The following is a 25809-nucleotide window of genomic DNA, read 5'->3' as shown; positions in this document are numbered from 1 at the left end:
ATATTTGAACTTTTTTTTCTCTGTCTAGGGGGTTTTCTGTAAATTATGATTTTTAAAAAGAGTGCATTTAAGCACATAATCATTTCAAGAGGCCCAAGAAGTAATTACATAAAATAAGTCTTTACCCAGACTGCATTCTTATTCTCCCCAGAAGTAAGCACTAATAAAGATTCCTTGTAACTGTAGCTCTGTAGCTCTGGTAACTGGATAAAGAAGATGTGCTTTTTTTTTATAAAATGGAGTACTACTCAGCCATAAAGAACGACAAACTAGAAACATTTATAGCTAAATGGATGCATATTGAGGCCATACTTTTTTTTTGTATTAAATTCTTTTATTGGTACATTGTAGGTATACAACACAATTACATTTCTCATTGGGAATTGTACCTTTATATAATGCATCTTGGTTCTTATTTTTTCCCCATTCCTAGCCCTCCCTTCATGCCCTCCACCCTTCCCTATTTACAAAGACTTTATTTCCATTTTTTCCATTTCTCATCATTTTTCCTTTCCCTTCTTTCCTTTCCCCTGCCCCTCCCACTACCCCTACCCCTTTGGACCTTTTCTTCCTATTTTGCATTATCTATTATTCATTCTAATAATTGGTACATTTTAGGTATACAATATAATGACATTCATCATTGCAAATTTGCACCTTTACATAATCTCTCTTGGTTCTTATTTTTCACCCTTGCCCAGCCCTCCCTTCAACCCCTCCATTCCTCCCTATTTACAAAGATTTTGTTCCTATTTTTCCATTTTCTCATATTAATCCCATTCCCTTCTATCCTTTCCCCTAGCCCTCCCACTTCCTTCCCCTTTGCCCCTTTTCTTCCTATTTCACATTACCTACTATACATTGTAGTGCTTATTTACACTTTCAGTTTCTCACACCAGAGAAACTATTTGGTATTTATACATGTTTGTTCTATTTATTTTACTTAAGAGTATGGCCTCAATGTGCATCCACTTAGCTATAAATGTCTCTAATTTCTCATTTTTGATGGCTGAGTAGTACTCTGTTTTATTAAAAAAACACATTTTCTTTATCCAGTCTCCAGTTGATGGGCATTTGGGCTGTTTCTAAGTTTTAGCTATCACAAACTGTGCTGCTATGAACATGGGCACACATATATCACTGTGGTATGATTCTTTTAATTCTTTAGGGAAGATCCCCAGCAGGGGAATAGTGGGGTCAAATGGGACTTCCAGTCCTAGTTCTTTGAGGTATCTCCATACTGATTTCCACAGTGGTTGCACCAGTCTACACTCCCACCAGCAGTGGAGCAGGGTTCCTCTTTCCCCACAGCCCCACCAGCATTTGTTATTGGTTGATTTCATGATAGCAGCCATTCTTTCTGGAGTGAGGTGGAATCTCAGCATTGTTTTCATTTGCATCTCTCGAATGACCAGTGATGTTGAACATTTTTTCATGTATTTATTTGCTATTTCTACTTCTTTGTGTGAGAAATGTCTGTTCATTTCAGATGCTCATTTTCGGATTGGGTCTTTAAATTTGGGAGGTCTGATCTTTTTAAGTTCTTTATAGATTCGAGATAATAGACCTTTGTCTGAGGAAAAGCAGGTGAAGATTTTTTTTCCCACACTGTGGGTTGTCTCTTCACACTGCTGGTGGTTTCTCTTGCTGTGCAGAAGCCTTTTAATAAGAAGAGATCCCACTTGTTGATTGTGCTAGTTCACGGGCAACTGAGGTTTTGTCCATAAAATCTTTTCCTACACCAATGTCTTTAAGAGTTCTACCTAGCCTCTGTTCCAGCCGGTTCAGTGTTTCTATTTTAATATTTAGATCTTTAATCCATTTTGATTTTAGTTTTGTGCATGGCAAGAGATATATAGGTCTAATTTTAATCTTTGGCAAGTTGAAGCCCAATTTTTCCAGCACCATTTATTAAAGAGGCTATCTTTCCTCCAGTAAGGGTGTTTGGCTCTTTTATCGAAGATGAGATGGCTGAGTGTGTCTGGCATTGTTTCTGCATCTTCTTTTTTTTTTTTTTTTGTATTAAATTCTTTTATTGGTACATTATAGGTATACAACACAATTACATTTCTCATTAGGGAGGCCATACTCTTAAGTGAAATAAATAGGACACACATATGTAAATACCAAATAGTTTCTCTCGTGTGAGAAACTGAAAGTGTAAATAAGGATTAAAATGACTAAAACGAATAATTGATAATGTGAAATAGGAAGAAAAGGTCCAAAAGGGTAGGGGTAGTTGGAGGGGCAGGGGAAAGGAAAGAAGGGAAAGGAAAAATGATGAGAAATGGAAAAAGTGGAAATAAAGTCTTTGTAAATAGGGAAGGGTGGAGGGGGTGAAGGGAGGACAGGGAATGGGGAAAAAGAACCAAGATACATCATGTACAGGTACAAGTACCCAATGATAAATGTAAATGTATTGCATACCTAAAATGAACCAATAAAAGAATTCAAGGAGAAAAAATAAAAATTAAAATAAAAAAAAATAGGTCTGGTACACAAATGTCAAAATATGAATTTGTGGCCGGGGATTTAGCTCAGTGGTTTTGCCGCCTGCTGCGCAAGCACAAGGAGCCGAGTTCGATCCCCAGTACCAAAAAAAAAAAAAAAATATATATATATATATATATATATATATATGAATTTGTACATCTGTTTTAACCCAAATGATATCATAGTAGAGATCTTTGTGTTTCAGCATGTATGTATCTGTCTTTATCAATTTATAGTATTTCATTCTATGTGCCATGGTTTAACAGGAATATAGGTGTTTTTCAATACATACAGACAGACACATCCATACTTTAAGGCAGCTGACCTTGAAATTTTTTAAATAATTGATTTTCCAATTAATTCTTCATTTTTCTCTTTAGGACCAGAAAAGGAAACCCAGCTTTCTTGTTTTTAAATCTCCAAATTTTGGTTAATTTAGAACGATCTAATCATGAAGTAGCACAAAACCCTTTCTACACGTACAACTGTGTTCTATAGCTAGGACAGTACTTCCGATATTCTGATGAAATCAGATGTTTAAATGGCTCCCACTTCCATTGCAGCTTTCTTTAAAAATTATAAACAAAAATTTAAGTTCACTGGATGGATTGTTTAGGAGCCATGTAATTATCACTATGGAGATATATCAAAATAAAGAATTTAGTCATTAAAGGGTGACCTCTGAGTAAGAACTGAAAATCTCCAATACTACCTTCTCATCTTAGGTTTTCACTCATCTCCCAGAATAGTTTTTATAACATCCTAAATTATGTCTGAATTAAAACTGACATCTTAACAAAAATTTTTTTTAAACCTAATGCAAATTTTCAAAATTAAAAATAAGACTTTTTTTCCTTAAATCACTGTTTTGCAACATACATGAACAAGGGGCCGGGGATTTAGCTCAGTGGTTCCAGTGCCTGCCCTGCAAGCACAAGGTCCCGAGTTCAATCCCCGGTACCCCCGCCCCCCTCAAAAAAACAAAAAAAACAAAAAAAAACCATACATGAACAAAGTTCACAGTTACAAAAGCAAATGTGGGAGAGAACTGACAACTCTTCTTGAAAGTAGAGAGATCAGCAGCCTCTTCCAAAATTTTAAAGAAAGTTATGTTTTCTTCTTGCAAATTATGTAAAAAATAAAACAAAACCTAATGCCTCAGAGTTTATTCTCAATAGTGAGCTGAGGGAAGACAGGAGAAAGCAGGAAGAGGACAAAGGGCGTCTCTACACTGAGTTCTGTATTCTCACAGGAAGAATTAATTACATTTTCACTATAAATCCCTAAACCCGGCCATTCCCAGACCCTATGGCTTCAACTAGAGAGCTGGCTTCTACAATCCAGCCAGATTCCCAGTGGCATCTAAAGAGAGAATTCATGGATATCTGTCAAGCAGAGAGTGCTCAATGGCAGGGCCATGGCAATGCTCCTGATGTTCATTCAAATACGCCAACCTGTGTCTTTCACTACCACCAATTTAGGTAAACACTGCTAGTAAGTAGTACAAAGGCATATAATCAAAAAATCACACAATACAATCAAATAACAAGTCTAAGCAATCACGAGCAGTTAGTAAAATTTAGAATGGGGTAGGGTGGCAAGCAAGGAAACAAATACCATCAGGACAAAAAGATATCTTCAAGAATGAGATATTGCTGTATGGGGAGAGAAAGAGGCAAGCTTTTTTTAAAAAGTTAGAAAATTTCAAATAAATCATGGCCTTCCTAGCTGCACACACCTTCTTTTAGGCCACAACAGTAAACCCAGTCAGACAAGAGGCTAAAAGGACTCAATGCTTGGCTACTGGACTGCAGCCTGGCAAAGTCTTTCCTCATTTGAATAGTATTTTAGGAATGTTTTGTCAATGTGTCTGATGATTACTCACTTCAAGTGCATTCTTTCCTCAGAATAATTACGGTCAAGTAGCAATTTTTGTTAAATGAAGACTTTTTGAAGCAGTTAGACATCACATTTGTTTGTCCACATTTGCTTTTTTAAAAAAGTAAACTTTAACAACTGTTGCTCATAGCAACACAGGAACAAAAGATTTTTCACATGCATAAACTAGACATTTAATTAAAATTCACAAACTTAGATCTCAAATGAAGTCAAAAGTAGGAAAGAATATTAGATGCCCAAATAAAATCAGATATACAGTATATTGTTCAGCTACAACAAAGACAAAAAAAGTACAACAACCTATGACAAGAATAAGGAGTACATAAATTAAATGACCTCTCCAATCATCCTTTTAAGTAGCTGCTTATATTATCTCCAGGTAAGTCATATGTCATAAGTAAATCAACAAAAACATACCAGACGCCCTGAGTTCATATCACTTCATATTTATGAAAGCTCTTTACTCTGAATTCAAATCTAAACAGTTTAAAACAAACTGCAATGTGGCAGTTTACTGAGATCATTTTCCCCCAAGATGTAAGCTCAATTACAAGAATCAAGATAAAAATGAATTCCAATCAAAGTCTGCAGTTTACACATCCATAGTGAAATCAAGGTTTTCAGACAATAGATTACCCATGAGGGTTGAAGTCAATGAAAAAGGGAATCCCTTAGAAAAGAATCTGGAAGATCTGGGACTCAGGTTTATCCCAGTAAAGTCTCATCCTTCATAATCACTTCACCTGTCCTCAAATGAGGTTAAGGCCTAGAGGGATACATGGGGTGTGACTGATGCACTGCAAAGGATAGTCCACAAAAGCCTGGATTGAGAGGAGGCTGTGTTACAAGGTCAAAGGGATTTTAGGACAAAAAGACAGGGATAAAGAAAATTTAGAGCATATCTGATCTCAGCCTCTGAAAAAAGCTTAAAACACTGAAATAAACCGGAAGTGAGAATCAAATTAGGCTCTATTTGTGCAACTAATACACACAAGACATACTGTGTGTCCTGTGAGGAGGCATAAATTAATAATATTATGCATGATATAACTAAATGGAGCCTACCAACTTCTTTGGGAAGACAAAAAATAAATTCTGAAAAAGTAGTAGTTCAATCTATGGAGTCAAAACACAGTATTTAATTTTAATATAGATACTAAATCAAAGTATCATAAGAATTAAGACTCAGGAGCTGGGCATGGTAGTGCAGCCCTATAATCCCAGCACTTGGGAGGCTGAGGCAGAAGGATCACCAGAAGTTCAAGGCCAGCCTGGGCTACATGGTGAGTTCAAGGCCAATCTCAACTACATAGCAAGACCCTGTCTCAACCCCGTCAAAAAAAAAAAAAGAATTTGTGAGTATAGTTTAAAAGAACCCTCAAATGATTAAACTTCAGATAAATTCTAAAACATAGCTATGACTCCCAAACCACATATAGGTCAAAGGCCCTTCTGAGGAGTAATGTTAAATGCACAGCTTTGAAATCAGACAGATATGACTGAGTTCTGCCACCAGTTAAAAGCTTTGTTCCCTTAGACAAATCATTTAATTTTATAAGCCTCAGTTTCTGGAATAGAGGTGTTATCGATTCCTTTTCCCTTCCTATAATGAAATACCTGAGGCTGGCTAACTTTATAAAGAAAGGAGTTCTAGAGGTTCAATAACATGGCACTCAGATTCTGCTCAGCTCTGGTGAAAGCTTCAGGGTGGACAGCACATGCAGAATTGAGAGATTATATCACAAGACAGGATGCCAAAAGCATGAGGAGTGGCTAAACTGATTCCTTTATAACAACCCTCTGGAGAGAACATCTTTAATTCTTCCTGAGGAGCCTCCCCAATTACCTAAACCACAGTTAAGCCACAGCAGGGGCAGTAATGGCACCTATCAATAGTTTCATTTGTTCAATACAAAAAATTTTTTTTTTGGTACCGAGGATCGAACTCTGGTCCTTGCGCTTGCGCAGCAGGTGGCAAAACCACTGAGCTAAATCCCCGGCCCTCAATAAATAAATATTAAGAACTTGCACAAAGCTGGACAATGGACTACAGCAGTGAACAAGAGGCAGTATCTGCCTTTGTGGAGCTTAAGATAACTAGTATAAGGCTCAAAAAGTGATACTTATCATCATCTTCATCTTCATTGTTATTATCTTTAGCTTAGAGGTGGAAAGTAAAAGATGTGTTCCCATGAAAATAGTTAAACAGAATAATGACATGCCTCAAAACTCCATCTTGGGACCTCTCCTTTCCTCTATTCCAGAGATCTCATCTTATCCCACAATTTTAAATACTACATGTACCTCAAATTTAGTATCTCAAGCTCTGCACCATCTCCTAATCTCCAGACTACATTCAGGTGTCTACTAGATATTTCAATCTGTACATCTGGATAGGCAGCTCAGACAAATCAATCTGAAGCAGAATTTGGGATCATCAAAATAAAATAAATGGATACCAACCAACTGTACTCCTCTCCTGGTTTTTCCTCCCTCATCAGCAAATCAGTAAATCCTTGATTCTTTCTATTCCTCCTGCTTCACATATCCAAATCATAAGCAAGTTCTTTCACTTTTACCTAAAAACACAGCCAAATCATTGCTTCCATTGCCACAACTATCATTCTAGTCTAAGCTCTGTTTCTCACCCAAGTTACCTTTCTGCAATGACATCTATGATTCCTTCCCCCAGACCTGTGATCTCTTCAAATATAAAATATCACACACATAGATACACACATACACACACACATACACACACACCATAATTTTTCCATTCAACTTAAAATTCTTCAATAGTTCCCAAATACCTTTAAAATTTTGAGGGTCTACCGGGCATAAATCTCAAGCCCCGTTCTACCTTTATGCTGTATCTGATAAGATCCGCCCCCCTTCCCTCTCAGTCTAAAGCTAAGGAAAACACAGACCACCAGAACTTTCTGCACTGATAGAAATGGTCTCTGTCTGCACATGTGGCCACTGAGCACTTAATATGTGGCTAGTGGGACTAGGAAACTACATTTTTAACTTAATTTTGATTAGTTTACATTTAAATAGCCACATACTCCTAATATTCTTAGAAACTATTACACATAGGACTAGGACTTCTGCCAGCCCTTCTGCCTGAACTATTCTTCCCCTAGATCTTCACAAGGATAGAAGATCTCAGTTAAATGCCAGCTCCTCAGAAAGGCCTTTCTTGGCTACCCAACTCAACATAGCTTCCACATGATTCTGTTATCACTTCACTTTGTTTAGTTTCATTAAACTACCTTTACCACTGCCATTAATTCTTCACCTTCCCCAAACTAGAATATAAAGTCCATGAAAGCAGGAATTTTATCTATTTCATTCAATGTTGTGTTCCCAAGATATACATGTTTGAGATATAGTGGTTTCAATAAATGTTTGATGAATAATTGGTTGACTGAGTGAACAAGTGAAGGACGAGGGGATCAAGTCAGGAAAAGTAAGCCAGAGACAAATTATGGAAGATCTTAGAAAAAGGAAAAGGTTCTTCAAAATTTTATATTTCACTTATACGGGTATAGGGAACTACAGTGTTCTTATGTTCCCCACAGGGACAGGCCATCTAAGGAGAACAAAGGAATGCCACACACACAAAGCAAGTCTCTTTTTTTTTTTTTTTTTGGTACCGGGGATCGAACTCAGGTCCTTCACTGGCGAGACAGGCAGTGGAACCATTGAGCTAAATCCCTGGCCTCTCTCAATGGACTTTGAATCAATTTTGTGAAAACATTAGTAATGCAGACACACAAATGCTCCTACATATGACACATGAGGAAATTAAGAATGTATCTACACACATTCTCCAGGCATACCTTCAGGGGGAAGACAGAACTGAAAGGAGAGTTAGAAAGCTGAGTTAGTTTGGTAATCTTTGGGTCTACATTAGCAATCAGGGCATTAACGCTAATATTAAACAGTCTGCCAAGTTAAAAACTGGTCTACAGTTATATTGTCCTCTGATAAACATCATTAGCTGTGTCACTCTGCAGAAGAGAAAAGAGAAGCAAAGAGAGAAGTAAATGATCTGTTTCTACCAAGTTCAAACACCCTAATAAATCAACAGGTAGGAAAAGAACATACATTTTGGACAGAATTACTGACCAGCCCAAAATCACACCTACACCAATAAGATGACAAAACTGATAACTCAGTGATATTCATGTGGATTCCATACATTCATTCACTGTCACAGTTGCAAAGAAAAAAAAATTGGAATTTTAATTTATCTCTATTAAAAACCATAAGACTATGGAAAACCTCAGAGATTAAAGTTTTCCACTAAATGAAACTTTACTCTTTGAATATTTTTCAATAAAAGCTGTCTCCCATATTTGAAACTTTATAGAATATCACTGCTGCTTAATAAACTGCTTTCTTACAAAATGGGAAAAATGTCAATAAAATATATAACACATTCTACGGTCTATCTATTACTAAGCCAGAATTTAACAGGAATTACCACAAATCCCTATTACTCAATACTTACTACTGTTTTTTACATTCAGAACTGGTGACCAGTATAACCGAGGCCACAAAAGGAAAAAATGACCACATGAGTAAAAGCAACAGTCTGCACGAAAGGCCTCTCTGCCCTTCAGATCCAGACATGGTCACTTTTACAAAACTATGAAGAACACGTATTTAGCTAAAAGTCACAACTGTCATAATCTAAATAATGTCTACATTTTTTTAATATTAAATTTCCTACTTCCACTACCCCCTAAGGAGAGCAATGCCAATTAATGCACACCTTTGTTCAAATTCTCTATTGGGATCATTGTAATTCCTCATAAGCTATGGAGTGAAAAACAGTTCCCAAAGTTAATTTGCTGGTCCATAAATGCCCCATTTCCTGGTTGGTTCTCTTTTCAAATGGTTCTCATTATTGTGCTCTTGGAACCATGATTTCTTTATTGACATTAGGATTAAACACATAGGAAAAATTATTCACAGAACAACAGCAAAAAAAAAAATGTACTCCTTGGGACACCCTTGACTGTGACAAGTATCAGCTCTATAACTAAGGATAACACATGTAATCTATTTCGGCATGAGCATCATCACCAACTTTGCAATTTTATAAATAACATCAATAATGCCTTAGGAAGGGGCCGGGGATTTAGCTCAGTGGTTCTGGCGCCTGCCTCGCAAGCGCAAAGTCCCGAGTTTGATCCCCAGTACCAAAAAAACCCAAAATAACACCTTTGGAAACAGTACTTCCAACTACTAAAACACACAACTATAACAGGTATGCTTCTTACAGTAAACTAGCAACAACTAACTATGGTACCTCCAAAAATTGATTTTGACCTGTTTTTCTCATGTGTGTTTCTTTTTAAGAAGCATCCAGCAGTGCCTGGTATCTTGTCACTTTACTAAGCAGTTGAGCTGTCTCTGTTATAGTTTATATCTAGATGTCACTCAATAGCCTCAAGTGCTCATAGAACTTTTGGATTGTGGGGGCATGTAGCTAATCTGCTCTTAGGAGGTGGGGACTTATTGAACAGGTAGGTCCCTGGGGGCATGGCCTGGAGGGATGTATCTCCACTCTGGGCTCCTTCTTTCCTCTGCTTCCTGTGCACCATGGTATGAACAGCTCCCCTCTCCCATGCTCTCCTGCATTAGAGCCAGCCAACTATGGACTGAAACATGAACCAAAATAAACCTCTCCACTTTCAAATTGCAAGCATCAGGTACTATGTCTCAGCAACAACAAAAGTGACTAAGATAGTCTCCATACCACAAAAAACAATCTCTACTTCAGGCCATTAAAAAATCAGGTTCCAGGACCGGGGATTTAGCTCAGTGGTTTTGCCACCTGCTGCGCAAGCGCAAGGACCCGAATTCGATCCCCGATACCAAAAAAAAAGAAAGAAAGAAAAGTCAGGTTCCCAAAGCTGTCCTTGGCTTCCTGCCAATATATGAGGTATACAGTATCTGTAGGTGGCTACTTTTGACCAGGTGTCCATGAACTCTTATCTATCTTAGGAGTAACAAACTGAACTGTACTACCATCAGGACCAGCTACTTTAAGTGAATTTGGACATATAGGCATAGGCTGTTTCCAAGAACTAGCTACTATAAATTGTGCTACTATAAATGGAGTATGCATACATGCCTATAATATGATGATTTGAACCGTTTTGGGAAGATAATCTAGAAAAGGGATAATTATTCTTATTCTCTTATTATTTGATTATTAAATTTTTATTTTTTCATGAAATAAAAAAATGTAAAAAGTAGACAGGTTTGAAAAATTTTAAGTAAACATATCGTGTTTCATTGGAAGAAAAGTAATATAAGACATGTTGGTAATTCCTCAAACTCAGCATCCATGACTGATTCATCTTTGTACTACTTTATACTATTTTATACTATAATTAGGAACTACAGTCCTAATTATTTATGTAATAAATGAATGATCAGTAAGCCTTGAAAAATATGCCATTTTATCATAAAAGTTTACTACCTCTTCTAAATATTTATATAAAATATTTTAAAGATTTTATCATCCTAATTTATATCAAAGGTTGTCAAATTTGTTTTGTAAAAGGCTAGAGAAGTTAACTATTTTGTTCTTGTGGGCCATATTCAGTCTGTGTCATATATCCTTTGATTCTGTTTATAGCCTCTTCATCATGTAAAACCCAGGCCAAGATTAGGCACTTGGGCCTATTTGTCCATCCATGCTTTTCACTTCAAAAACACCAAAAATTCTTATAATTATAGATGGTATGGCCACAAAGAAAAACACTTTCAACAGTTTTGTGTGTGTGGTTTATTTAATAATTTTTTTTAAATGGGTCTTATTTATTAGAACACTTTTATAGTCACAGAAAAAGTACAAAGTTGATATTAAAAGTTGCCATATATTCTACACTCAGGTCTCCCTGTCCTATAGTACATCTATTTAAATTAATGAACCAAAAAAATAAAATTGATGAGCCAATACAACATGTTATTATTATTAAATAAAATGCATAATTTATTCAGATCTTTTCCCTTTATCTGTCACAAATTAACATACGACAACCACTGCATCTTAGGCTCCTCTGGTTATGACAATTTCTCAGAATTTTGACAGTTGTGAGTAGTATTTGTCAGACATTTTACAGAATGTCCCTCTGATGAGATTTAGTAGGTGTTTTTGAGGAACAATGGTCAGATATTTTGTAGAATGTTCCTCTGCTGGGAATTAGTATTGGGTATTTTTCTCATGATTAGACTGAGGTTATTATGGCTTAGGGGGAGAAAAGCTACAAAGATAAAATTCCATTGTCATCACATTGTATCAGGAATACAACAAGTGGACTTATCACTCACCATTGATGTTTACCTCGAGTGCCTGGCTGAGGCAGCGTTTGTTAGGTTTCTTCCAACTGTTTTGTTTCCTTTGTAATACAATTAATAGAAATGGGCTAAAGTATGATTCATTATCTACCTGATTCATACAAATGTGCCATAAACTATATCACATTTGAGATGAAGAAAAAATTAATACGTATTTTACCACCATACTCTACTTGTAATCCCTCTCAACTATTTTCCCTAATGTTCAGGAAGAAGGAACTCATTAAGCTGACTTTGTGAGATACTGAAAAAATATCATAGACAATACTCAAATTTTCTTTTACTTTTTAAATAGTAATAATACAAACTAAATTGTAAGCAAGCGGAGCTGGGAACAAATCATGTCTATCTTCCAGAGCTCAGGGTACCTAGCTGGCTGACACAATAAAAACTACTAATTTATATTTACAATGTCAGTGTTAAAATCATTCAAAGCAGGTAAGGGTTAAGGAAGATCTATGCAAGATTAAAAAACTTGTCAACCTTCCAGGGGGCCATACCACAGCCCAGAGTGCCCGGAAGCAGAGCTCCACCCAACACAGACGAGGTGAACCTTTCCAGCTGCCGAACCACTGCCACAGAGCACAGAGGAGCAGAGCCCCCTCCTGCTCCCCCGCCCTTTTAAATGAGATGATACTTAAATCTCAAAACAAGACTTCCATATCACCTAAAGCAACACCAAAGGGAAACAAAATGGAACAATCTGATACTCAACCACCTCAACGCCCAAACTGGCAATGAAAGAGGATCTGGAAAAAATAAAATCAGAAATAACTTCTCAGATAACAGCAGAGATTGTGCCCATAGTGCAAGACATGATTAATAAATCTAGAGAGGACACAGGTAAAAAAAAATAGACGAGCTGAGGAACATGATGGAATCCCAACATAGGAAAAAAATGGAATCAATTAAACAAATGCAAATAGCTATCCAGTAGATTAAAAACTCCATTGAAAGTTTACGCAGCAGAATGAGCCAACCTGAGGACAAAATTTCAGATATAGAAGATAAGATTGCAATTAAGAGTCCAGGAAAAGAAAAATTTCTTAAACATAATACGGGACCATGAGAAATCAACCCAGCACCTGCGAGACGATGCAAAGAATAACATAAGACTGATTGGAGTCAATAAAGAGGACAGAGTGCAAATGACATAAAAACACTGTTCACAGAAATGATGACAGAAAACTTCCCAGGCAGGTGAAAAGAACTTGACATACAGATAAGGGAGGCATATAGGACTCCAAATAGCCTTGATCAAAAAAAAAAAAAATCTACAAATAGGCATATAATTGTTAAGATTCCAGAAACACAACAGAAGAATAAAATTCTACAAGCAGTTAGAAAAAAGAAACAAATCACACACAAACAAAGCCCATTGGAATGACAGCAGACATCTCAACACAAACCCTCAAGGCAAGAAGAATTTGGAGTGATGAATTTCAAGCCCTAAAGGAAAACGGTCTCCAACCCAGATTGATGTACCCTGCAAAATTATCTTTCAAAACTGATGGAGAAATAAGATACTTTCATGATAAAGAGCACTTAGGAACTTCACAAATACAAAACCAGCACTCCAAAACATTTTAGACAATATTCTAGGAAAAGACAACAAAGATCACAACCCCAGAAAGCCCAGCACAATGAATCCATTGGGCACGACAAGAAATTAAATCCAAAGCAAAAAGAAAAAGTGATGACAATGACAAATCAATACATATCATTTTTAACCATCAATGTTAATGGTCTCAATGCACCAATCAAAAGAAATGGACTGGCAGAATGGGACAAGAAGAAAGATCCAACAACATGCTGCATACAAGAAACACACTTAATTCAAAAAGAAACTCATAGACTGAAAGTTAAAGGGTGGAAAACAACAAACTCCATGTAACAGGAACCTAAAAAAAGCAGGAGTAGTTGCCCTCTTTGCAGATCATGTGGATTTCAAACCAACACTGATTAAGAGAGACAAAGAAGGACACTACATCCTTGTAAAGGGAACAATCCAAGAGGAAGAGATGACAATCATAAACATATATGCACCAAACACTAGTGTACCCAACTACATAAAACAAATACTAATGGACATGAAAAATCAAATAAGCACTAATACAATAGTAGTGGGAGACCTCAACACCCCACTGTCACAAATAGATCAACTAGACAAAAAACAAGCAACAAAATACTAGAACTCAATCAAGCTCTTGAACAAATGAACTTAACATGTTTACAGAGTGTTCCACCCCACAAAATCACAATACACATTCTTTTCAGCTGCACACAGGTCATTCTCAAAAATAGACCACATACTCGCTCATAGAGCATGTTTAAGTAAGTGCAAAGGAACTGAAGTTATCCCCTGTGTATTATCAGACCATAGTGTGATAAAATTGGAAATCAATAGTAAAAGAAACCACAAGAATTTCATAACCACATGGAAACTGAACAACAACTTCTGAATAACCAATGGGTCATGGAGGAAATTAAAGAAGAAATCAGACAGTTCCTTCAATTAAATGACAATGACAATACAACATATCAGAATCTATGGGACACAATGAAAGCAGTCTTATGAGGGAAATTCATAGCAGTGAATAAGCACATTAGGAAAACAGAGTGAGTCCAATTAAACAACCTGATGCTGAACCTCAAGCATCTAGCAAAAGAAGAGCAGTACAAACCCAAAGCTCATATAAGGGAAGAAATTATAAAGATCAGGGCATAAATCAATGCAATGGACACTAAGAGAATGATACAAAAAAAATGAATGAAGCCAAGAGTTGGTTCTTCAAAAGAATAAACAAAATTGACAAACCCTTAGCCAACCTTCTCAAAAAAAAAAAAAAAAAAAAAAGGAAAAGACCCAAATCCATGCAATTAGGAATCAAAAGGATGAAATTAACATGGACCCAGCAGAAATGCAGAGGATCATCAACACCTACTTTGAGAACTTATACACCAATAAGATGGAAAACACAGAAGAAATGGACAGATTTCTACATACATATGAATTACCAAAGTTGAACAAAAAAGATCTAAAAATTCTAAACAACCCAATATCAATCAATAAAATTCAAAACAATTAAAAAGTTACCAACTAGGAAAAGCCTGGGTCCTGATGGCTTCATTGTCGACTTCTACAAGACATTTAGAGAGGAACTACCGTGCTACTGTTTAAACTCTTCAATGCAATTGAAGGGGAAGCAATACTCCCAAATTCATTCCTGGAAGCAAGCATTACCTTAATCCCCAAAGCGAGAAAGACCCAACCAAAAAAGAGAACTATAGGCCAATCTCATCTACGTTCTAATGAACATACGTGCAAAAAACCTTTAGTAAGATACTGGCAAATAGGATGCAGAAGATCATCAAGAAGATCATACACCCTGACCACGCAGAATTCATCCCAGGGATGCAGGGATGGTTCAACATACACAAATCAATAAATGTAATACACTATATCAATAGACCCAAGGACAAAAACCACATGATCATCTCAATAGATGCAGAAAAAGCATTTGACAAAATCCAACATGCATTTATGATAAAAACCCTACAAAAAATTGGAATAGATGGTCTCTACCTCAAACTGATAAAAGCCATCTATGAAACACCAACAGCCAATATCACAGTAAATGGTCAAAAACTGAAATCCTTCACACTAAAATCAAGAATAAGACAAGGATGTCCACTATCACCACTCCTGTTCAACAAAGGCTTGGAAACATTAGCCATGGCAATTAGACAAGAGAAAGAAATAAAAGGAATAAAGACAGGAAATGAAGAATTCAAATTGTCATTATTTCCAGATGACATGATATTCTATATAGAAGACCCCAAGAACTCCACCATAAGTCTTCTAGACCTAATAAACAATTTCAGTAAAGTAGCTGGATACAAGGTCAACACACAAAAATCAACAGCTTTCCTCTGCACAAACAACAGACTCAGAGAGAAATAGGGCAAACACAATACCATCCAAGAAACTGAAATACCTTTCACAATACCATCCAAGAAACTGAAATACCTAGAAATCAACCTAACAAACGAAATCAAAGACTTTTCTCTGAAAACTGTAGCACTCTGAAAAGAGAGATTGAAGATGATTATCAGAAAATGGAAAGACATCCCTCCCTCCCGGGTTGAAAGAATCAACATAGTGAAAATGGCCATACTTCCAAAACTTCTATATAAATTCAATGCAATCAATCCCATTTGAAATTTCTACAGCATACTACATGAACCTTGAGAAAACAAACCAAAAATTCATTTGGAAAAAGAAGAGACCCAGAAGAGCAAAAGCAATTCTAGGGAACAGAGATATGGCAGCAGCTATCACAACCCCCAACTGGAAACTATACTACAAAGCTACTGTGATAAAAACAGCATGGTACTGGCAAAGAAACAGACCTGAGGACCAGTGGAACAGATTAGAAGATTCAGAAACAACTTTAGACACAGTCAGCTACCTCATCTTTGACAAAGGAGCCAAAAACCCTCACTGGAAGAAAGATAGCCTCTTTAATAAATGGTGCTGGAAAATTGGGTTTCATCTTGCCAAAGATTAAAAGTAGCCCTATATCTCTCACCATGCACTAAACTAAAATTGAAATGGATTAAAGATCTAAATATTAAAACAGAAACGCTGAACTGGCTGGAATAGAGGTTAGGTAGAACTCTTGAAGACATTGGTATAGGAAAAGATTTTATGAACAAAACCTCAGTTGCCCATGAATTAGCACAATCAACAAGTGAGATCTCTTCTCATTAAAAAGGTTCTGCACAGCAAGAGAAACAACCAACAGTGTGAACAGACAACCCACAATGTGGAAAAAAATTTTCACCTGCTGTTCCTCAGACAAAGTTCTGCTATCTAGCATCTATAAAGAACTTTAAAAAATCAGACCTCCCAAATTTAAAGCAATCCAAAAATGGGCATCTGAAATGAACAGACATTTCTCTAGAAACAGCAAATAAACATCTGAAAAAATGTTCAACATCACTGATCACTGGAGAGATGCAAATGAAAACAATGATGAGATTCCACCTCACCCCAGAAAGAATGGCTGCTATCACGAAATCAACCAATAACAAATGCTGGCGGGGCTGTGGGGAAAGAGGAACCCTGCTCCACTGCTGGTGGGAGTGTAGACTGGTGCAAGCACTGTGGAAATCAGTATGGAGATAGCTCAAAGAACTAGGACTGGAAGTCCCATTTGACCCCGCTATTCCCCTGCTGGGGATCTTCCCCAAAGAATTAAAAGAATCATACCACAGTGATATATGTGCACCCATGTTCATAGCAGCACAATTTGTAATAGCTAAAACTAGGAAGCAGCCCAGTTGCCCATCAACTGGAGACTGGATCAAGAAAATGTGGTTTTTTTTTTAAATGGAGTACTACTCAGCTACAAAAAAATGAGAAATTAGAGACATTTCTAGCTAAATGGATGCACATTGAGGCGATACTCTTAAGTGAAATAAATAGGACACACGTGTAAATACCGAATAGTTTCTCTAGCGTGAGAAACTGAAAGTGTAAATAAGGACTAGAAGATATAATAGATAATGTGAAATAGGAAGAAAAGAGGCAAAAGGGAAGTGGGAGGGGTAGGGGAATGAAAGAAGGGAATGGAATATGAGAAAATGAAAAAATGGAAACAAAGTCTTTGTAAATAGGGAGGGATTGAGGGGTTGAAGTGAGGGCAGGGGAATAGGGACAAAATAAGAACCAAGAGAGATTATGTAAAGGTGCAAATTTCCAATGATGAATGTCATTACATTCAATACCTAAAATGTACCAATAAAATTAATTTTTAAAAAAATCAAAAAACTTCTAATTTCTTTCACCTAACTTTTTTCTTGGTCAAATAAAAAAAGGGGGGGAGAGCAATGAATTTGCAAGGCTAGAAAAAAAGGAGAAGGCTTGGATCAAACTAAGGCTATCAAAATACTCTTAAGCGAAAAGCACAAAGCAAAACCATAGTAAGGCTCTATTCCATACTCACCATACTTAAAAGAAACAAAAAGAAGTGTTGGTGAGAATATGAAGACACTGGAACACTCAACACTGCTGGTGGAAATGCAAAGTACTCCAGCCACTGTGAAAAATAGTTTGGTACTTTCTAAAGAAAAGTTAAACACACACTTGCCATATGACTCCACAATTCCACCTCTACATTCATATCAAAGAAAACTGAAGACATATATTCATACAAAAGTTTTACAGGCATATTCCTAGCAGCATTATTCATAATAGCTAAGCAAGAAAAAAATAAATGTCCATTAGCTGATGAATGGATGAACAAAACATTACTGAGGCCCACACAATGGAACATTATTCAAAAATAAAAAGGAATGAAGTACCGATAAACACTACATCATGGGGGATCTTTAAAAGGAGTGAAAGAAGCCAGACACAATGGGACACATACTATATTATTCTATTTATATAAAATATCCATAACAGGCAAACTCAAACACAGAAGGTAGATCAGTGGCTACTAAAGGCTTTGGGGGTGAGAGAATAGGAAGTGAGTTCTTAATGAGTATAGGGTTTATTTGGGGGGCAATGAAGCTATCCAGTTATTATATAGCAGTTATTATTGGTTAAAATTGTAAATTCTACATTACATGATTTTTTTTTTAATCTCAAAAACAAATAATTGAGAAAAACACTAAAGTCACTGAAAACATTCCAAATCTGTATTTTGATATATCACTTTAGCCCAGAACACATATATACTGCCTTTAAAAATCCCTTTTTGGCCCAAGTACTTCTGTGGTAATTTTTCCAATAACAGAAATTTCAGAAATGAAGAAATTAATTCAAAATTCTAACAGGAGGTCAAAATTCTAACAGGAGGTCAGTTCAACTAATTTCAATCAAATTCATAGGACCAGCACATACATAGATTCAGACTTCACCTCAAGAAATTTGCAGCTTATTAGGGCTCACAGGGTTTCCTGTTAGTCCAGTATCTCCCACATTAACAAGAGGAAGCCCTGCCGCACCCCTCTACAGAGATAGCCTCATTTTCCTGCAGAAATTCACTCAAAGCAAGTAAGCAAGTGCCATTTAGAGGGTAGTGCAGAGCCCAGGGCCTGCAGGCAGCTTCCACCCTTTTCCTAGCACATCAGGTCTTCCTCTAACAATTTATATGTGGTTTGCTGGTGGGCGATATGTCACAGTGGCTGACTGTAGCTGACAAGTTAGTAATTTGCAGCTCAAAACAAATAATACATTTATAAATAATAGTCCTCCTTGGAAAATCAATTACTGTCCTGAATCTTACAACAAAATTAAACTACAAACTACGGACTGTTAAAGTCACTGAAGAAATCATTGTCATTCATATATATTAAGCTTACTCCAGCAAGCATTATAGCAAACTGTGTTGAAAACAAGAAATATTTCTTTGAGAATTTTTGGAAGACACCAGAGTTTAGTTTAAATTAGTACTTCCTTGAGTGATTTTTTTAAAAATCTCTTTTAACAAACTTCTCACACTTCAAGTACCATAATCACTCAAATATTTCTCAGTAACCACTTGGCACCCAACACTGAGCCTGCTGAAGAGGAAAAATTTCCAGCAATATATGACCATGACAGTTGCAATTAAGACTATCAGAGCTGATTTTTTTTTTGCATTTATAAGTACTTCATATACTTATACTACTATTCAAAATATAGCAGCTCAATTCTCTCATTATTTTTAATCCAACTGGAAAACTGATTGTCTTTGGTTGCAGCAATGGGTATTTTTTTGAAAGCCCAATAAGAAATTGGAATAAGAGAATAGCTCAATTAACACTTTCATTAATTTAACAAACTGTCTCCATTAACTGACCTAACTACCATTTATTTAATATGTACCACATACAAAGGATACAGAAAAGCAGTAACAAGCAAGTAGGACTCTTCAGAAGTTTACACATTAGCAGTGAGTTGACTGAAATTACTTATTTTGAAAGAAAGACAATAGAGTTCCTCAGATCCTAGTCATGTGCCACAAACAGGGTGTGGAAAGCCAAAAGTTAACTCTGACAGTAGTGATACACTCCACTGGTATCCCTTTCTTCCTCACTCTTATTCTCCTCATCCTAGGATTCTTCTTTTTAATTAAAAAGTACAAGATCTTCAAGGTTTGACCCTCACCGATAAACCACACATTAGGGTCGATTAATAGATTTTTAACATAAAATCACTTTAGGTGATAACAAATCTTTTAAGTTCAACCACACAAAATTATTTATCTCTGGGTAACATTCAATCCAAGGACAGAAAGAGAGCAAAATTCTACTGATAGAGTTCCTAAAACCACTCACACTGTCTCAGAGGCCTTCTCACGGAAGTTTCCTATTCCTCTAAGAGGCAATGAAACCATCCCACCTTTCTCTTTTATGTCAAATATAGCATTTTTAAAAGCACCAGCCCATTTGGTCATGATGTATGGCCCACCATAAACACCAACTGGCGAAATAGAGTAAACCTGCAAAATAACACTCTTGGGGAGCGTTCTACAGAGCCCAGGAATCAGGGAAAGACACATTTGTCCAGGATTAGTCTAATCAACCAACTTGAAAAATCACACCAAGCAAAGGAGTTCTACCCTCCTTGACCACCACCCAAGAATCCCTAAGCATGCCCAGGTATAGAGACAGTCTAGACACAATTAAGGACACAGGTTCTAGAGTTGGACTGTCTGGCTGCAGATCCTAGCTCTACACTTAACAGAAATGGTAGCTTCTCTGTGATTCAATTTCCTCATCCATAACTGGATGATAATAGCACCTACTCATAGGACTAAAGAGACAATAAAATGAGATCCCCGTTAAAGAGCTTAGGACAGTTTCTAGCTCACAATACACACTAAGTAAATACATTCTCCTATATCTACTATTTTCAGGGGTTACCTGAACTACCACTAAGTTTCTAAATTGAACTGTTCACAAGACAACTACTACTGTTTGACTAGTTCCTTATTTTGGGCCCACAAGCAACCATATCAGAGCATGGTATTATCCTTATTTTATTGAAAAATAGAAGGTTAGAAGGGTTCAGAAACTCATCTAGATTTATTTAGTTAATAAGTGGTACAGCAATAAAACTTTTGGTCACATTCCAGCAAGATTTGCATTATGTCATCTACCTCTAAAAGCTTAAAAGTATTTTAAAACAAAGTTTCTACATCCTAGCATCACTACTTGCTGAATGAAATTATATTCTAGTAAAATCTCCCAGCCTCCTCCCACTAAATCAGCATACTTATCTATAGAACTAGAAACACCTGACAAATTCTGCTAAAGTATCAAGAACACAAAATTCTTTAACAGAATAAAATAACAAAAAGGAATGAGTAAATCATCGTGATCATTTTAATTAATTGGCTTTAAAAGTTCAAAAGTACTGCAGATCCACAGTATATCAAGTCATTTTCCTTTCAGGATTTGTAATTTGATCCTGCAGAACTATCCACACTCCAACTGGCCTGTATAACATCTCTCTTTCTGTGTTTGCTAAGTGTGTAACAAAATTGACAAGTTAATAGTTACTCCAAATATCCTCTTCAAACCGCTCTTACCCTATTTAGGAAGACTTATTGTTATTTAACTGCCCTAAAAGAACATAATAAAATTTAAAATGAGTATATCATGGTGACTGATCTCATAGATTCTTTTAAAATTTTCATACTGAGATCTAGAAATATTAATAATCATTCAAATTTGCATCTCCAAGTACTTAATGATCTAACAACTTCAAGGAAAAGTGGACAACAACAACCCATATTGGTGAAGACTGTCCCTATCAAATGAACTAGTTACCCAGTTTCCTAAAAATCAGGTTCATAATAAATGTGAATCCATAAGGAGTTTAATATAAAAGGTATGCCTGACTTGTCTAAAAAGTAGTGACATGGATGAGCCAAGTCACATAATTTTACTTCACTTGCCATTTGCCTTACCCAGGCACTACATAGTCTTAGAATTTTTTTTGGTAAACACAAACGAGATAATACAATAGAATTTGTAAGATGAAGTAGAAGAGAACCTAAAATGCATAAATATTTCAAGAATTTATTGCAATTTCAATAACCTGAAACTCCAACTCTCTGAAAGCAGAAGGACAACTGTAAAAGTCAAATATTTATACAGGTGCCTTAAAAGCCACTGCTGGGTGCACACCATCAGCGTTGACATTTACTATCTGTTAAGTGGTTTCAAAGCGCAATAGCACAAGTCAAATAACTGGCTTGGAGTGTGAAGTTTATGACAACTAATACGTCTGGAGAGACTGTGAAGGTGTGATGCTTGTCATAACTTTCATCAAGCCAGCAACAGGCAGCCAAGCTGCAGTGAGACAGAACCTGGACACAGGTGCCTTTTCTCATTTCAGAGGGAAACCTAAACCAATACCTTCATGGATAATTTAACAAGGATTGTTCCATAAATTTATAATGTCTTTTATGACTCCCATAATTGCTTTTTAATATCTTTCAAAAACAATATTCTTAGGGTAAAAGTAACTGAGAATATAAAGTAGAAAGCTATTTCAGCTTTAAATTGGGAAAAGTGGGAATGTTTAATACAGAAAGCACTTAAAGCCATAAACTCCTAAGGCCACATTCCATGTTAGAATTTTCAGAAGTGATAAAATTCCACATGATGAAGTTATCCCTAATGATATAATACTTAAATTTACAATTATGAATACCTTCTATTATTCTTATAATAATTCTAAGGAATGTTCCTTTTAAGGGTAAAAAGAAAAACAGGGTAGAGGAACACCATTTGTGAACGATAAACTTCAGCTCCTGAACTTCTCAGATGATGACTGTTAGGTTTCTCCTTTTCATCTCCGGGCAGGAATAAAACGTGTGTATTGAGAAACAAAATCAGGCTAAGCTCAAGTGAGCATTCCCTAATACCCAAAGTTTACTTCCAATGTTCACTCTACTTCAAAGCAGAATCTGCCTGTTTAAGGTATGAGAGTAATTTCAAGTTTTCAGGCGAGGACTAACATTAGGAAGTAAAACTTCAAAAACAAGAACAAGTGTTTCTAAGATACGAGAGGCACGGCCAACTTACACCCACTACTCCAGGCCCAGCCCGGAATGGGATCCCAGTCCCTCTCATTTCCAGGACGCCCGGCCTGGCTGGGAGTGCACACAATCGAAAACTTGCAGTCAAGACTTGAGAATCGAGGATGGCCAGAGAGATGCCACAAGTGGCTTGGACGGTTAGTTCCTCACCTTGCACTTAGGCCCCGGGAGGTCCCACCCCATCCTTGCCTCTTAGAGGTCGAGGATGCCCCGCAGCCTCAATTTGGGTAATTTTAAGAGGCGAGCTGGGGACAGAGCTAAGGTGGCCCCCTCTGGGTCCGTTACTAGAGGAGTGCTGGCCCAAAGCACCTGGCCCTTCCCTCACGGCTGGGAGTGTCTGAGAGGTCCCGAGGGACGTCAGAAAGGCAGTGGGCAAAGGGGCCCCGGAGGGGCAGCCCAACCGAGCTCTCCAGGGCGTCTGGCCGGCTGACTCAGCCAGGCCTAGGCGGGCGGTTCCGCGCCCTCCCGCGACCCCGCCGGGTACGGGGACATGCGACGCCCCACGTCCCCAGTGCCGCCGATCGCGCAGGTCTCCGGGACAACAGCCGCAGCCGCACTTCCGAGGCGGCTCCCGCGCCCACCCCGGGGCCCGGCCGCCCACCTGTCCCGGGGGTCGATCCAGCTGGTCCTCCTGGTGTTGTGGTCAATGTAGAAGACCTTGCCGTCGTAGTCCCTGGCCTCCTCCCAGCCCCGGGGTAGCGGCAGCTGCCCGCTCCCGGCCCTCCTAGGCATGGTCGTCGGCCTCGCCGGCGAGAGGCGCCTCCATAGGCACCGAGCGCGGGACGCGGCGGGGACGCGGCGGGAACGCAACTGCCCGGCCCGGCCGCTGCCCCCGACGCGGACGCCGACGAGGGGCTGCGGGGCGCGGCGGGGCCACGCGCGGGGGGCGCCTCAGGAAACCCTGCTCTCGGCCCCGCTGGGAGTCAGTCCACCATGTCTGCGTCGAAGCAGGCGAGCGAATCCTCCTCCTCCTCCTCCTCGCCGCCGCGGCCGCTGCCTCCGCCTCTTCCTCCTCCTCCTCCTCCTCCTCCTCCTCCTCCTCCTCCCCGTCCCCCTGTGGCCGCAGAGGGTCGTGACGCCCAGGCTGCCCGGGCCGACGCCGTCCGGGCTCAGATCCGTGAAGCTCCGCGAAGCAGCGGCCCTGGCGGCCACCGGCCCTCTCATTTGCATTTCATTAGCATGGCCCCGCCCTGGCCGGCGCGCGGCTCATCTGCATGCACATTCCTCGCCGCCACATTCCTGGGCTTAACCCTGCGGAGCCCGGGGCTCGCCGCCCAGCCTGGACTCCGAGCCGAGCCGGGGGCGGGGACGGGGGCCTGGGGACCAGGTGGGAGGGAGGAGGGCGAAGGAATGCACGGATTGCTCCTTCCCCTGGATTCCAAACTTCTCCCTACAGCCAAACTCAGGGATTTTAGAGTTTCGGGACGAGAAAGTTTGCCAGAGAGAAGTCTCCGCAACCTTCTCAACCTCTTTCCGTCCTCTAGGGAAACCACAAGACTTTCGAGAGGAAAGGGGTGGGGAAGCTGTCATGGGAAGAAGTCCCAACTCCCGGCCGGGGCGCAAAGGCTCCCCCACGCCACGCCCTGGGCCTTTCGGAACCGGGGGGTGGTGAGGGGAGTGCGAGTGACACCTAAAGTTGCGCCCCGGGGCCAATGAAGGGGGCCTGGCCCTCGGTGACCTCGGAGAGACCTCGGGCCTCGCGGCGGAAAGCGAAGGCGGGTTCCGCGCTCGGAGAGCCCGCGACGACGCGCACGCCCCAGCGGCCGGCGGGGAACTCCGACCCGACCCGGAGAAGCGACCCGGCCGCCCGCCACCCGCAGGCCTAGGGCGCAGAGTCACCCGCGCTTCCCGGGCCCCGTCGGGACGTTCCACCCGCGGGGCTCTCCCAGCCACGGAGGCCCCTCTGTCTCTGACCTCTCCTGCTAGGTCTAGGACAGAGGGGCTTGGACGCGACCAGCACCCAGTCCCTTCCATCCAGCCGCCCGCCCTGGGAAATTCCCCACCCCAACCCTGGACAAAGCCAAGGATGTGTGGGCGACCACGCTGGAGGGAATTCAAGGGGGGGGGGGGGGCGGGCCCAGACGTTTTTTGACCCTGAGTCCATACAGGATGGGACGCAGATCTTCTCTCAGGAGGATTTGTTTTTTCAGGAGCTGCTACGTGAATTTCTGCACTGAAAGGCCATGCTTCGAACTCCAGATAGAACCTTGCTGGGAACAGCAGGATTGGAGCGTCCTGGAAAGGAACATTAAGTGTGCCCAGCGCTCAGAATAGGAAGAAGCCTCCCAGCCCCCAGACTCTTCTCATATACCACCGTCCCCCATTCGTATTCTTCTTTTAGAACATTATCACACCTGGAAGACAGGCCCCGAGCCTAGCCATTGGTATGAATTCACATAATCCTGCCTGCTAATGCGTAATGACTTCCCACCTCCTGCAGGACTCTGCGCTGGGCCAAGGCTTTCTAAGGATCTGGAGAAACTTGTCCTTCTCCGCCTGGGTTCATAGACCTTTGAGGGCACGAACTGCCTCTGGGCGGTAGAACCTGCCCCGGGGGTAGGGGTGGGGACAGTCCCCAGACCGTGGTCAGGGCATTTGTGGTCAGTCTCAGTCTCGAGGGCTGATGCTGAACGATAAGGATAGAGGTGGCTCAGGCAAGGAACAAGCTTCACCGAGAGGTCTGGACTCTCCTCGGGCAACTGTCTTAGTATAAGGAAAGGATTTCGTATTTGCACCTGAAGCAGTCTAGATTGAAGCAGAAACTTTAAACCACCAGAAACTTTGGAGAGCTTGGAGCTCATGAGAAGGAGCAACAGAATAAGCAGGAGGTAGGGAAGAGAGATGCCCAGGGCGAAATCGCTCACTTCGGCTATCTTTCTAGGTCTTCCTCAATTCCACCTCGGCCTGCAGAAGCTAAGCTTTGCGCATAGTA

The 25809-nt window shown here is 39.4% G+C and overlaps 1 protein-coding gene across 3 annotated transcripts in view; it reads right to left on the bottom strand.

Annotated features, from left to right (window-relative positions):
- Wwc2 (WW and C2 domain containing 2) overlaps positions 1 to 23747 on the bottom strand; it is a 229320-nt gene extending 205573 nt beyond the window's left edge. For all 3 annotated transcript variants that reach the window (XM_021264966.2, XM_021264967.2, XM_004852978.4), the window contains exon 1: positions 23479 to 23747. In XM_021264966.2, coding sequence (XP_021120625.1) covers positions 23479 to 23609 — 131 coding nt within the window. In that variant the 5' untranslated portion in view covers positions 23610 to 23747. The remainder of the gene's footprint in view (positions 1 to 23478) is intronic.
- Positions 23748 to 25809: the final 2062 nt, after the last annotated feature.

Source organism: Heterocephalus glaber, unplaced genomic scaffold (genome assembly GCF_053883595.1).
Source record: "Heterocephalus glaber isolate CG9 unplaced genomic scaffold, H.glaber_assembly_v1.0 deba00001461, whole genome shotgun sequence".
Lineage (NCBI taxonomy): Eukaryota > Metazoa > Chordata > Mammalia > Rodentia > Bathyergidae > Heterocephalus > Heterocephalus glaber.
This window is presented reverse-complemented; position numbering and strand designations above follow the sequence as displayed.